This window comes from Pseudochaenichthys georgianus, chromosome 12 (assembly GCF_902827115.2).
Source record: "Pseudochaenichthys georgianus chromosome 12, fPseGeo1.2, whole genome shotgun sequence".
Taxonomy (NCBI): domain Eukaryota; kingdom Metazoa; phylum Chordata; class Actinopteri; order Perciformes; family Channichthyidae; genus Pseudochaenichthys; species Pseudochaenichthys georgianus.
The window spans coordinates 952,185-965,447 of record NC_047514.1 but is presented as its reverse complement, the minus strand read 5'-3'; the positions used below and the strand labels follow the sequence as shown (position 1 = coordinate 965,447).

At 38.8% G+C, this 13,263-nt stretch overlaps 1 protein-coding gene across 1 annotated transcript in view; it reads left to right on the top strand.

The window, feature by feature from the left end:
- megf10 (multiple EGF-like-domains 10) overlaps positions 1 to 13,263 on the top strand; it is an 89,811-nt gene that overhangs the window by 18,733 nt on the left and 57,815 nt on the right. Inside the window, 1 exon segment of the mRNA XM_034096008.2 lies at positions 2,912 to 3,004. Within this exon segment, the coding sequence (XP_033951899.1) occupies positions 2,912 to 3,004 (93 nt within the window).

The following is a 13,263-nucleotide window of genomic DNA, read 5'->3' as shown; positions in this document are numbered from 1 at the left end:
TTTATGTAAACAATGCTTTAAAATCAGTGTAAAGCAAAATGCTATTTCGAAAACAGTCCCGGTACTTTCCAATGAAGATCGTTTCGAGTTTCAAATATAATTATTTACAACTTTAGTCACATGATTCGAAGGAAACGTGTCCAATACTATTTTGGATAAAGTCAAGTTTTTATGCAATGAATTCGGAAGTAAGCTCTGTTCAAGATTCAAAGATGTTATTATCATATGCACAAAGCTCCTCCAACAACACAACATATATAATAAAATACAAAATAGTGCAAGAAGTCTATATACATGTAAATAGAATATGATATGTACAATAACAGAAGATGAAATTAAATATGGTTTGTTGCGGTGATAACTATTTAGATAAATAAGTAGATTGCAAGATGACAAACAAAAATGACATGTCTTTGTGACTGTACAGAGGTGTGAAGTAATGGAGTACAAATACTTCGTTACTGTACTTAAGTACATGTTTCTGGTATCAGTACTTTACTCGACTACTTGTTTTTCTGATGACTTTTTACTTTGACTTCTTACAGTTTGAACCCAAATACCTGTACTTTCTACTTCTTACATGTTGAACACAAATACCTGTACTTTCTACTTCTTACATGTTGAACTCAAATACCTGTACTTTCTACTTCTTACATGTTGAACACAAATACCTGTACTTTCTACTTCTTACATGTTGAACACAAATACCTGTACTTTCTACTTCTTACATTTTGAACACAAGTACCTGTACTTTCTACTTCTTACATGTTGAACACAAATACCTGTACTTTCTACTTCTTACATGTTGAACACAAATACCTGTACTTTCTACTTCTTACATGTTGAACACAAATACCTGTACTTTCTACTTCTTACATGTTGAACACAAGTACCTGTACTTTCTACTTCTTACATGTTGAACTCAAATACCTGTACTTTCTACTTCTTACATTTTGAACACAAGTACCTGTACTTTCTACTTCTTACATGTTGAACACAAATACCTGTACTTTCTACTTCTTACATTTTGAACACAAGTACCTGTACTTTCTACTTCTTACATGTTGAACTCAAATACCTGTACTTTCTACTTCTCACATGTTGAACTCAAATACCTGTACTTTCTACTTCTTACATGTTGAACTCAAATACCTGTACTTTCTACTTCTTACATGTTGAACTCAAATACCTGTACTTTCTACTTCTTACATTTTGAACACAAGTACCTGTACTTTCTACTTCTTACATGTTGAACACAAATACCTGTACTTTCTACTTCTTACATGTTGAACTCAAATACCTGTACTTTCTACTTCTTACATGTTGAACTCAAATACCTGTACTTTCTACTTCTCACATGTTGAACTCAAATACCTGTACTTTCTACTTCTCACATGTTGAACTCAAATACCTGTACTTTCTACTTCTCTCATGTTGAACACAAATACCTGTACTTTCTACTTCTTACATGTTGAACTCAAATACCTGTACTTTCTACTTCTCACATGTTGAACTCAAATACCTGTACTTTCTACTTCTTACATGTTGAACACAAATACCTGTACTTTCTACTTCTCTCATGTTGAACACAAATACCTGTACTTTCTACTTCTTACATGTTGAACCCAAATACCTGTACTTTCTACTTCTTACATGTTGAACTCAAATACCTGTACTTTCTACTTCTTACATGTTGAACCCAAATACCTGTACTTTCTACTTCTCACATGTTGAACCCAAATACCTGTACTTTCTACTTCTTACATGTTGAACCCAAATACCTGTACTTTCTACTTCTCACATGTTGAACTCAAATACCTGTACTTTCTACTTCTCTCATGTTGAACACAAATACCTGTACTTTCTACTTCTTACATGTTGAACTCAAATACCTGTACTTTCTACTTCTCACATGTTGAACTCAAATACCTGTACTTTCTACTTCTTACATGTTGAACACAAATACCTGTACTTTCTACTTCTCTCATGTTGAACACAAATACCTGTACTTTCTACTTCTTACATGTTGAACCCAAATACCTGTACTTTCTACTTCTTACATGTTGAACTCAAATACCTGTACTTTCTACTTCTTACATGTTGAACTCAAATACCTGTACTTTCTACTTCTTACATGTTGAACCCAAATACCTGTACTTTCTACTTCTTACATGTTGAACACAAATACCTGTACTTTCTACTTCTTACATGTTGAACTCAAATACCTGTACTTTCTACTTCTTACATGTTGAACTCAAATACCTGTACTTTCTACTTCTCACATGTTGAACTCAAATACCTGTACTTTCTACTTCTCACATGTTGAACTCAAATACCTGTACTTTCTACTTCTCTCATGTTGAACACAAATACCTGTACTTTCTACTTCTTACATGTTGAACTCAAATACCTGTACTTTCTACTTCTCACATGTTGAACTCAAATACCTGTACTTTCTACTTCTTACATGTTGAACACAAATACCTGTACTTTCTACTTCTCTCATGTTGAACACAAATACCTGTACTTTCTACTTCTTACATGTTGAACCCAAATACCTGTACTTTCTACTTCTTACATGTTGAACTCAAATACCTGTACTTTCTACTTCTTACATGTTGAACCCAAATACCTGTACTTTCTACTTCTCACATGTTGAACCCAAATACCTGTACTTTCTACTTCTTACATGTTGAACCCAAATACCTGTACTTTCTACTTCTCACATGTTGAACTCAAATACCTGTACTTTCTACTTCTCTCAGAGTATTTTAAACACGAGTATCTGTGCTTCTACTTGAGTAAAGGATGTGTGTACTTTTGCCATCTCTGGATTCAAGACGTCCTTCATTCACCCCTGCATGACATGTTTGTAATGCAGATGTCTTCCCCGTCTTCCTGTCTCCTCCAGCTCATTGTGCAGAGAGCTGTGTTCACGGACGTTGCATCGCCCCCAACACCTGCCAGTGTGAGCCGGGCTGGGGGGGCTCCAACTGCTCCAGCGGTAAGTCGTCCAGCTGCTGCTGTCTGTAGGCAGTCATGTCTTTGTGTGTGTGTGAGAGACTCTGGTTGTCTGTGAAAGCACTCTGAACTCACGAGAGGAAAAACAGACTGGTGTCATCTTACTGACTGCTGCACGGCTCCACCGCTACACCCACAGCGCTGTGTGTTCTCCAGGCTACAGGCACACATACATTCCAGCAAACACTGTACCTAAAGGTCCCCTATTATACTGTTTTTCATCAATATATTATAGTTGCTATCTGTTGCTACCTGCTGGTGGTGAGTAAATATTAAAATCAGTTAAAATTGACAACCGGTCCGCAATTTGACTCATAAATGCATTAATAAATGCAATACCACCGCTACACCCACAGCGCTGTGTGTTCTCCAGGATTCATGCAGACCTACATTCCAGTAAGTGCTGTACTTAAGAACATATTAAAGATACTACAAATAAACATAATACATGTTAGTTATGTATAATTAAAGTGACACATTCTTTGCTGCAACTTATCATGCTGAAGTGTTGAAGGCACAATGTAATGGCCGTAGGAAAATGACACCATCAACGTTTAGCTTGGTTCCCTGTTAGCTTCTCCTTCCCTCTGTCTGTCTCCGAGTCACAATCTCCCGGGGAAAATTAAATACTTAAAATAAACATGGAGGCTCTGTAGTGTTAACGGAGAGAGCAAACTCTTCATTTCTCCCACATGGCCAACGCCAGCACGGCTAAACTTCTTACACAATGTAACGTTAGTCAGGCTGCTAGCGGTAGCCATGTTGCTAACGATATCTTTAAGTAGATGTATTTCTTCATATACAAATCAACAGACAGGATACTTGTTATCAATGTCTGCAATGAAGTTTATCTGGAAACTAGTGCAGTGTGTTTTGGGTCGTTGAGAGGTATGCTAGCTTGAAAAATTATGTTTTTTAGAGTACAAAGTCATTTTAAATTAGCTCAAACAAATCCAAAATTCTGAGATAAATAAGTTAACCTTAAAGAATTGTTTGATGATTTTTGGGATTGCTACCAATATACAATATCAATGGCATCCGTACCATCTACAATTAACTTAGTCAGGCATTCATGCTAAGCTATCATTGATGCTAAGCTATCGGCTAACAGCATCTGTACTGCAGCTCTGTACTTGTACTCAGACATGGGAATGATATACATCTGAACATGTCACTCTCAGAAGGAACCAGAATGTAGTTCCCAACATGTTGATGTTTTAACTATCAGGTAAAGAGTCATGTGTTGATCTTAATATTATCGGATGTATTTGTTCGCTGCCTTGCTGCTGGATCCCTGGAGTCCAACGATGTTTGTCAGTTCATCTGTTGGTCTAACAGTTTAGGTCAGAAATATTTTCTACTTCTGCTGTTCCCAGAGGAGGACACCTAATCTTTCTGGGGACCTCCTAAACTGTCCTCCATTATAAACAACCCTCTATAGGCCAGATTATAGTTCGTAGTGGATAGCCACGGTCCCAACATGACTATGTATAAACCTCAATCTATATAATATACTTGCCTGCAATGTGAACCAGTAAATGTTTAAGTACCCCTTTGTTTTATGTTAGAAATGTATTGTACGGGTCCCAAGCACATAGGGCTATTTAACATTAGCATACATTGCATTAATTAGCATTATAACCTATGCAAACAATGTTGAGGTTGCTTAATCAATTTCTGACATGTTTTATGATCAGAAATTGTAGTTTTAACCCGAACATTTCCATATGTGTACTCCTGAAGGGCTGATTTTGATGGATTTTGGGTTGATTTTGAAGTTTTGTAGGACGCTGGACACTTTGTATTGGACAGATACGTACAGTATGTTTGGACATTTTAGTAGCAGATTACCATTAGCCCTCTGTTTGAGCTTCCTTTGCTATGGTCTGGATTAACAGAAATGTAAGGCTGTTTTTTAAAACAAATGAGGTTGCACGGTAGCAAAATCTTAGTTCGTCACAGCTAATAACATTGAGATACTTCCCATGAAGTCACTACAGCTTTTGGTCTGCCAATAAAAGGCGCGTGAGATGGAACAATGATCAGCTCTTCTTTCTATGAATGGCGTGTTTGTGTTTGGGGATTTACTGTACTTCTGTACTTTCTAATGTGGTTTTTTTATACATGTTGACTTTAAGATGTGATGTCCTTACATCAACTTCATTGAGCCATCTTTAGCACTTGGTTTAAGTTTGTTATACCCATAAAAGTTCCACTGGGGACACTGTCAGTTTATTGTGGTGTTTTAAAAGCTAACCATATCCTTTATGTCATCGAGTGTATCCAATAAAGTGTCCGTAATGCAATAGGCTTGTTTGGTAGAAGCTCATAATTAGAAAACTGTGTTCAATTGAAAAACAGAACATATTTTTTTTATTATTACACGGCTTAATTAGATACCATCCTGATTGGTCAATTTGGACGTTTCAGAAGTTGTTAATACTCGACAACGCACCGCTGCTGAGCAAATAAATGACCGTTGCTAAGAAGAGAAAGCAACAACCCGGTCGGGTGTTCATTTTTCACTAATGACCGCCTCGCTGCACGTCCCTTACTTAAAGGGGACCTATCATGCAAAATGCACTTTTAGAAGTCTTTTATACATAAATATGTGTCCCCGGTGCATCGGGGAACTCACGCAGCTTCAGAAAATAAAACCCTTTCTCTTTTCCTCCGTACCCAAATCTTTTAAAAACAGGTGTACAACGAGCGGATAAAGATTTGCTGCAGATATGACGTCAAATCGGCGGCGAACCCATCAGAAACAATGCCTGACGTGTTTTGGATGTAATCTGGTCTTTGTTTACATTAGCCAGCCTCGCTAACACTCAGAGCTAACCTGTACTGTAGAGCACATGTGTTTTAAAAAGCAGGAAATAAAAAAGAACTCACCTTGTGATAAACCCGCAAGAGAAAAAGCATTTGAGCTCCATACTGTTTCAGAAATAATCCTTGATGTGGTTTAGAACAGGATGGCGTTTTATCACAGCAGAAATTAACTTTATCTCCGGTGGAATTCTGATCAGGCATTAGCTCCGCCTCCTCTTCTTTGTTTTTTTTAAGCTAAGGACCCAAAATCCGCATTTCTCTAACAGGGCTGCAAAAGAGGGGTTAGAGCAGTATGAGGCATAGCTACAACGGGGGATCTGTTTGGTATTTTATGCAAAAGACTTCACAGACATGTTTTTTATAGGTATGGCCCTACAATATATATATTTCCAATATAGCATAATAGGTCCATTTTAATGAAGCCATGTAGAAGTAACAATTTATAGACACTTGCATTTTGAAGCATTTGGACTACCTTGTAAATCTTTTTAATTTGCACACGACATATATTGTATGTCTGTCCGTACTCTGTGGCTCTCCTCAAGGTTTCTAACATTTCTTCCCATTAACTGTGGGGGTTTCTTAAGGGGTGTTTCCTTGTCCGATGTGAAGGTCTACGGACAGAGGGTGCCTTATTCATATTCTGTACAAAGTGTAAAGTTCACTGAGTCAAATGTGTCATATTGGGCTGTAAGAATAACCTTTGATTGATGACTGATTGAACAATCCTCCTTTGAAGAGGCTGTTTATGCGGAACCTAACCCTAACCTAACCTTAGGAATTCTGTTTAGCTAACAACAACGTTCAAATCCATCCATTTTCAAACTCAGATTTGTTTTCTTTTGTGAGCCTAGAGCAGGGGTGCCCACACTTTTTCAGCTTGGGAGCTACTTTTAAAATGACCAAGTCAAAGTGATCTACCTACAGGCCCGCCCCTGCCCAATCTGTGGGGGGGGGGGCGCCGGAAACCTCGCAGCGGCGGAGAAACTCACCAGTGGCGGGGCGGGGGGTGCTAGCGGGAACTTGCCAGAGCCTCGCAGCGGGGGTAATACGCAGGCTACTGTCCCCGCAGCTGCTGCCTCTCTGTTGGACTCCGGTACTGCACATTACTCACGAGACGTTTCTCAGTGAAACATTCGGGGCATTTCAGAAAAGATCCGGGGCTTGAGCCCAAGTAGCCACCCCCTAGCGCCGCCACTGTTGGGCACCCCTGGCCTAGAGCTTTGACTCACGAATAAATGCAATATATACACAATATTTGGAAAGTAAGCTAAGATTAGATAAGACAAAATGGAACTTTCAGGATTTTAGCAGCAACAGAGTAAGATTGAAAAACAGGAGAGTAGATATTATCACAAGATTAATACAATTAAAGATATATACAGGTAAGTAACTGTTAAAATAAGAATAATTGAATGAACATATATACATATTTGAAAAGTGAGGATGTCTGGATGGTGGATGGATGTGTAGAACATCTCAGAAGGAGACTGCAGTTCAAATCTTGTGCCAGAACGAGATCGAAACTTGAAGATCTGTCTCAGTTACTAACCTGAGCATCAAGAATAATTTCAGATCCTCTTTTGGAATATCTGGCACCTGGACTAGAAGAGATTATAACTACTGCTATTGCTGGCGCTTCAGTTATTCTGACATAGTGTCACACACCTGCAGAACATTTTTGGATGTTTACATTTTCAATTTAGCGAAGAAAGAGTTAGAACGGCACAAAGGACGGAGCCTTCTTTAAAGAGACTCGCTATTCTCTGTGTAGCAGTGGACGTCAATGTCATGTCTACACATAGTTTGCCCCGAGGCTGACATGTGTGCGGTAAATACGTTATTTATCTTATTGTTAATGCGTCTCCGTGCAGGCCTATATTCTGATATGGAGGAGCCCACAGGGTGTTCCCCGTCTGTCTTCAGTTTCCGCCCGAAATAAAGGAGCTTATTGTTGTGTCTGGGCCCCTGGGGCTCTCCTGGGCCCACTAGGCTTCTCTGTCTGTCTGCTCTCACACACACTGCAAAAAAAAGAAGCTTAATTTGTCAATAGGAATTTGAGAAAAGTACAATGACATGGAAATGATAATACGGAAATACAATATCTGGTTTGGAAACAATGCAGCCAAGTTGCAAGGCTTTATTGTCTTATAAACATTAGCTACAGTGTAGATATGGCAATGAAAAATGTAAGTCAGGCTCTTCAAACAGTGCAACGTGAATATATACAAGACATTAAACAGATAAAACAAATAAAATAGTGCAAGAGAATGTGCAAGTAAATACAAATAAAATAGAAATAGTGCAAGAAGAGTCTATATACAAGTAAATGGAATATGATATATTTAAGCAATATCTCACGACAGACGAGATGAGTGGTTCGGCACGTCATAACGGACGTATACGGACGTAATGTAACAGTTGTAACGGTTGTAGCTTTTCTCAGACGCGGAGGGATACTGACTTGTTGTGAAAAGTAACTACAATTCTACCCGTGGTATACGCTCATTATATCACGGCTAAGAACCAATCAGATTGCTTGATTTGACTTGTCCGTTTTATAAAGATAAATAATTTGCAAGATGCGAACAGATGAATGTTTATGGATGCTTGTTCTTTATCTTAATGTAATTCATAAAGTGATGGTTGGTGCCACCAAACGTTGCACAACAATGGAAGTAGGGATAAATAAAATAAACAAATTGGAAAATATTGTTTAAAATTGGTTTAAGCGGAAAAACATATTGAAAGAAGCAAAAAAAACTGATTTAATGTGGGTGTATCTACCTCAGATATGTCCACATACAACGATCCATGTTTCACAGTTTTACAGCTTAATATAAATGTGACTGTCCACTGTCTTAATATAGCTTTGTTCTCTCAGTATATCTTTCAAAAACAACTCTCATATATTTTCTCCTCGCTGTGCCTTTGTATGTCTTCTGAAAAAGTAGCTCAAATTGCTATATTGGGTCAGCCTCTGTTCATTCAGTAGTACTTTTTTTAATTTCCTCAAGAGCCGCTAAAGACTGAGTCTCAGAGGCATTGACTGCATTTCGCAGGTCAGCGGGCCCCAACAATATGTCTGAGGATCAATTTGGGGGCCAACCAAGAACAGGAAATGGGGGGGGGAGGCTGTGTTCAGGGGGAGGCAGGAATAATAGGAGAAAATTGGGTGGGAGGAAATGACCCGGGGCTCTGGAGCTTGTGATTTAATACACATGATGGCAACACAAGACACTCGGGAGGCCTCAGCTCAGCTGCCAGAATAACGCGACAACAACATGTACTGTATACTCTGATTAACATGAGTTACACACACACAGCTCTCTCACACAAAGTTATCGAAAGTCTGGTCTTCATCAAGCTGGTGTTTTTAGAAACTGACTAAATAACAGTAGGTTATCAGATGAGTCCAAGGGTGTAACTTTGGTTTGAGAAGTAGGGGGGACACAAAACAGGGGGTCCTCCGCAATGAAACATTGTTCTCGATTGAATTCCATTTCCTGCCTTTCTAAAAAAAAATATATTAGGGACTATGGTGTTAACAAATCCAAGAAAAATGTGTAGTGTATATACTGTAATTAGTGCACAAACTTATCTCGTATCCTATCCATGTGAACCGGTTTTATTTGTGATGACCTCACATCCTCTAGGGGGGTCCGAGGGCATGCACCCCGGGAAGATTTTTTTTCTTTCAATTGAAGTTAAAGGCATCAATCTGGTGCACAAATTAAGAGATTTATGGATAATAATAATAATAATAATAATAATAATAATAATAATAAATGAAATTTATAAAGCGCCTTTCACGGGACTCAAGGTCGCTGTACATGATGGACAAAACAAAACAGACAATGAGGAGCGAACAAAAAAAAAAACAGCTCTCAACACTCATATTGTCTGGGACGGGTGGCGCAGTGTGCATCTGATCATCAGACCAAGGGGGGTGCTGGGGAACTCCAGTTCGAAACCCGCTCCTGCCGCCACTGCGTCAGGCCGTTGTGTCCTTGGGCAAGACACTTCACCTGAACTTGCTCCTGTGGGTATTGTCCACAGTGACCATTGCATGTATAACAAAATATGTGTAATGTGTATCTGTAAAGCGCTTTGAGCACTGGAAAAGCGCTATAATAAATGCAAGGAATTATTATTATTATTTATTATTATTATATGAAACAGAACTGTACATATTTCAATACTCCAAAAACCATTAGAATATGCTCACAAGCAATAAGAAATCATTGATAAACTCCTCTCTCCTATCTTTATCTTACCTAGTCTGCATTCTTTATTTTTTATTTATGCATATTTTACTAATCACCCCCCTTTCAAACTGTGTTTTTTGTTTTTTTACTGACATTGGAATTATTTCTTAACTTATTTTGAACAACTATATTAAATAGATGGAAATATTTGTTTACATAGATGACCAAACTGTTTGAGACCCACTGAGATAACTTGGACTAAAGTTTGCAATATAATCACTCAGCGAGGCCTTTACTGTACCTCCCTGAGCTGACGTTATCTCTCTCAGTCCGACAGCAGAGGACTCTCCCTCCACCTCTCAGCGAGGCCTTTACCTCCCTGAGCTGACGTTATCTCTCTCAGTCCGACAGGAGAGGACTCTCCCTCCACCTCTCAGCGAGGCCTTTACCTCCCTGAGCTGACGTTATCTCTCTCAGTCCGACAGGAGAGGACTCTCCCTCCACCTCTCAGCGAGGCCTTTACCTCCCTGAGCTGACGTTATCTCTCTCAGTCCGACAGCAGAGGACTCTCCCTCTCCTTATTGTTAAGCTTCTAATCTCCGTTAATTAAGGAAAAGCTTTGTTTCCCTTAAACCGGAATGAATTGGTAAAATATATATTTATACTACTACTGTACACCTCCTGTGCCATGAACAAATAAATACATTTTTTATTAAATGTATGATTTTAACCTCTTCTGAAAACATGTCGAAAAATAAAAATCTGTAAGAAAACAGATATTATTCGTCAAATGTAAAAAAATAAATATTAGGGTGATTTGTGAAATGTCTTCCTCCGCCATTATTTGAATAATAATAATGCATTTTATTTATATACAGCGCTTCTCTGTAAACTCAAAGAAACTTAAAAATTCATAAAAACATACAACACACTTGTAAAAATATATAAAACACAACATTAATTATGTTGTTTTAATTGTTTTTTATTGTTGTTTTGTTTCACCCTTTTTAATTTTTAATTTTGTAGCACTTTGAGTTTTGTTTACGCAAATGAAAAGTGCGCTTATAAATAAAATATATTATTATTATTATTATTATTATTAATTACAGATTAAAAGCAGTTCTGAAAAGGTGAGTTTTGATTTGTGATTCGAACATTGTGAGAGGGGGCAGCGACGGAGAAGGCATAAACTAAAATAAACAGAGCGCTTTAAGAAATCTGATGTGTGTCCTTCCAACCGACTGATAGAGTGATGTGTGAGAGACTTTAAATTAGGAGTCTATTTTATTGTATTCATCAATACTGCAGTGGGTGTTTCAGTGATTTTCTGAATCATAACCATACAGTAATCTCGTGCATCTGGGTGCAGAGAGTCACAACTGGCAGTCGGTGACACTTGATAAAAGCGTGCCACCCATCAGCAGATATGTTCTCGGTCCATCACAGTATTTTTGAAACAAGCCATGTCTTTCAGTGTGTGTTTACCGTGATAAATCTGAGGTCACGATGACATGGGTTATTAATGATGTACCAACAACTCATCTGGAGCATCGGAAGCCTTCTGTATTCACTGAGTAGCAAACGCAACTTGGTGTGAAAAGCAAGTGGCACTTTATAGACACTGCAGAATAGCTCCTGTGGTACAGCTCGTGTCCTGAGGCTCAGTCCCCATTGTGATGGACGCGGTTTAACCAAGCCCCCGGGAAGTGCACCGGACTCTGTGCCCAACATTCATTGTGTCCAAACGGCAGTGCTGCAACTTCCGTATCAGTCCATGACGTCACCCGGCAACTTTTTCCCCATTGACTAACATTGGGAAAGAGACGTCTGTAAATCGGTGGATAATTTTTTTTAACTAAATAAACGACCCAGTATTAACTATTTTATAGCCCTTATTATAATCATTAGGTCCTTAAAGTTGTAAAATGCACTAAAAGCCGAATCTAGATTTATTTTCTCTCTCCATTCATTCTATTGAGCTGAGAGTGGGAGCTCGGGGGGCGGGGCTTAAGGGGCGCATGCTCTGTTAGCGCACATACGGGTTCTTCAGCTCTGACAGCCAGGCATGATGGGTAATCTGTGACGTTTTACTCTCTCAAAAGTTGGGCCATTTTGTCCTCATGCGCCAATGAGCAGCTCTCATAGGAAAGAACGAAACCCGCCTCCCACGCTGCATCCAGTTCTTATTATACATCCAGTGTTTCCCCTACCATTGTCTTGGAGGGGCGCCAACGGAGCCCCGCGGCCCCCCCTGAAATTCAAGGTGTTTAAAATAATAAAATAATAATTCTTTTTTTTTAATTCTTTTTTTATATATAGCACCAAATTGCAACTAATCTATATCTACTGTCACTTTTCACATTTAACATGTGCTCTTTTATTAAATAAACTAAACGCTTTCATTTTAAGTGTTTTGGACCCTAAGAAACACAGATGCATTAATCAATAACAATAGTTGATTAGTCAAAAGTTGAGCAATGTTCAACTTTTGAAGCTGAGCTGGAAGCGTCAGCCAATCAAACACGTTTATGCAAATCTGACAGTAGAAGCGCTAGCCAATCAAACCGCGTGTAAGCAGGGAGAACCAGACCGCAGTTCATTTCCTCATATTCCAAACGAGAAGTTACGGTAGCAAATCACCCGGTTCTTTACGACCAGAACTATTAACGGGATACGAACCGGAGGAACCAGGCATGGAGGGAGGTGGCAGAGGCAGTGGGGGAAACTGGTAGGGTTTCGCCTGTTTGGGGAGTTTATATATATATATACATATATATATATATATATTGCTCGCATAAAATCCCCGGGTTTTTTGCTTTGTATGTCGGGGGCGGGAGATTCATGTGATCGGTTGTTGGTCGCGTTGCTCGCAAAAAATCCCCAAGCTGTCAGACACGCCCAGCTCCAAGATGTTCAAGATTTTTGAAAAGCTGCTGTGTGGACGTACCGGAAGTGTTTCCTCAAGTTAGTGAATGTTTTCTAAATGCATGTTTTGTCAAGTTGCTAAAGATGGCTCTCCATTTGTGTGTTTTTAGCACGTTTGGGTTTTAATATTTGCATCGTTTGTGTTTTTAGTTCCTCCCAATGGAAGTGTTTTGGTGCGTTCGGACCACCTTACAGATGGCCCAAATAATAAGATTCAAAAAGAAAAACAGTCCAATAAAGACACCATGTAAGTGTAAGGGACTGTAACCAAACCACAGCT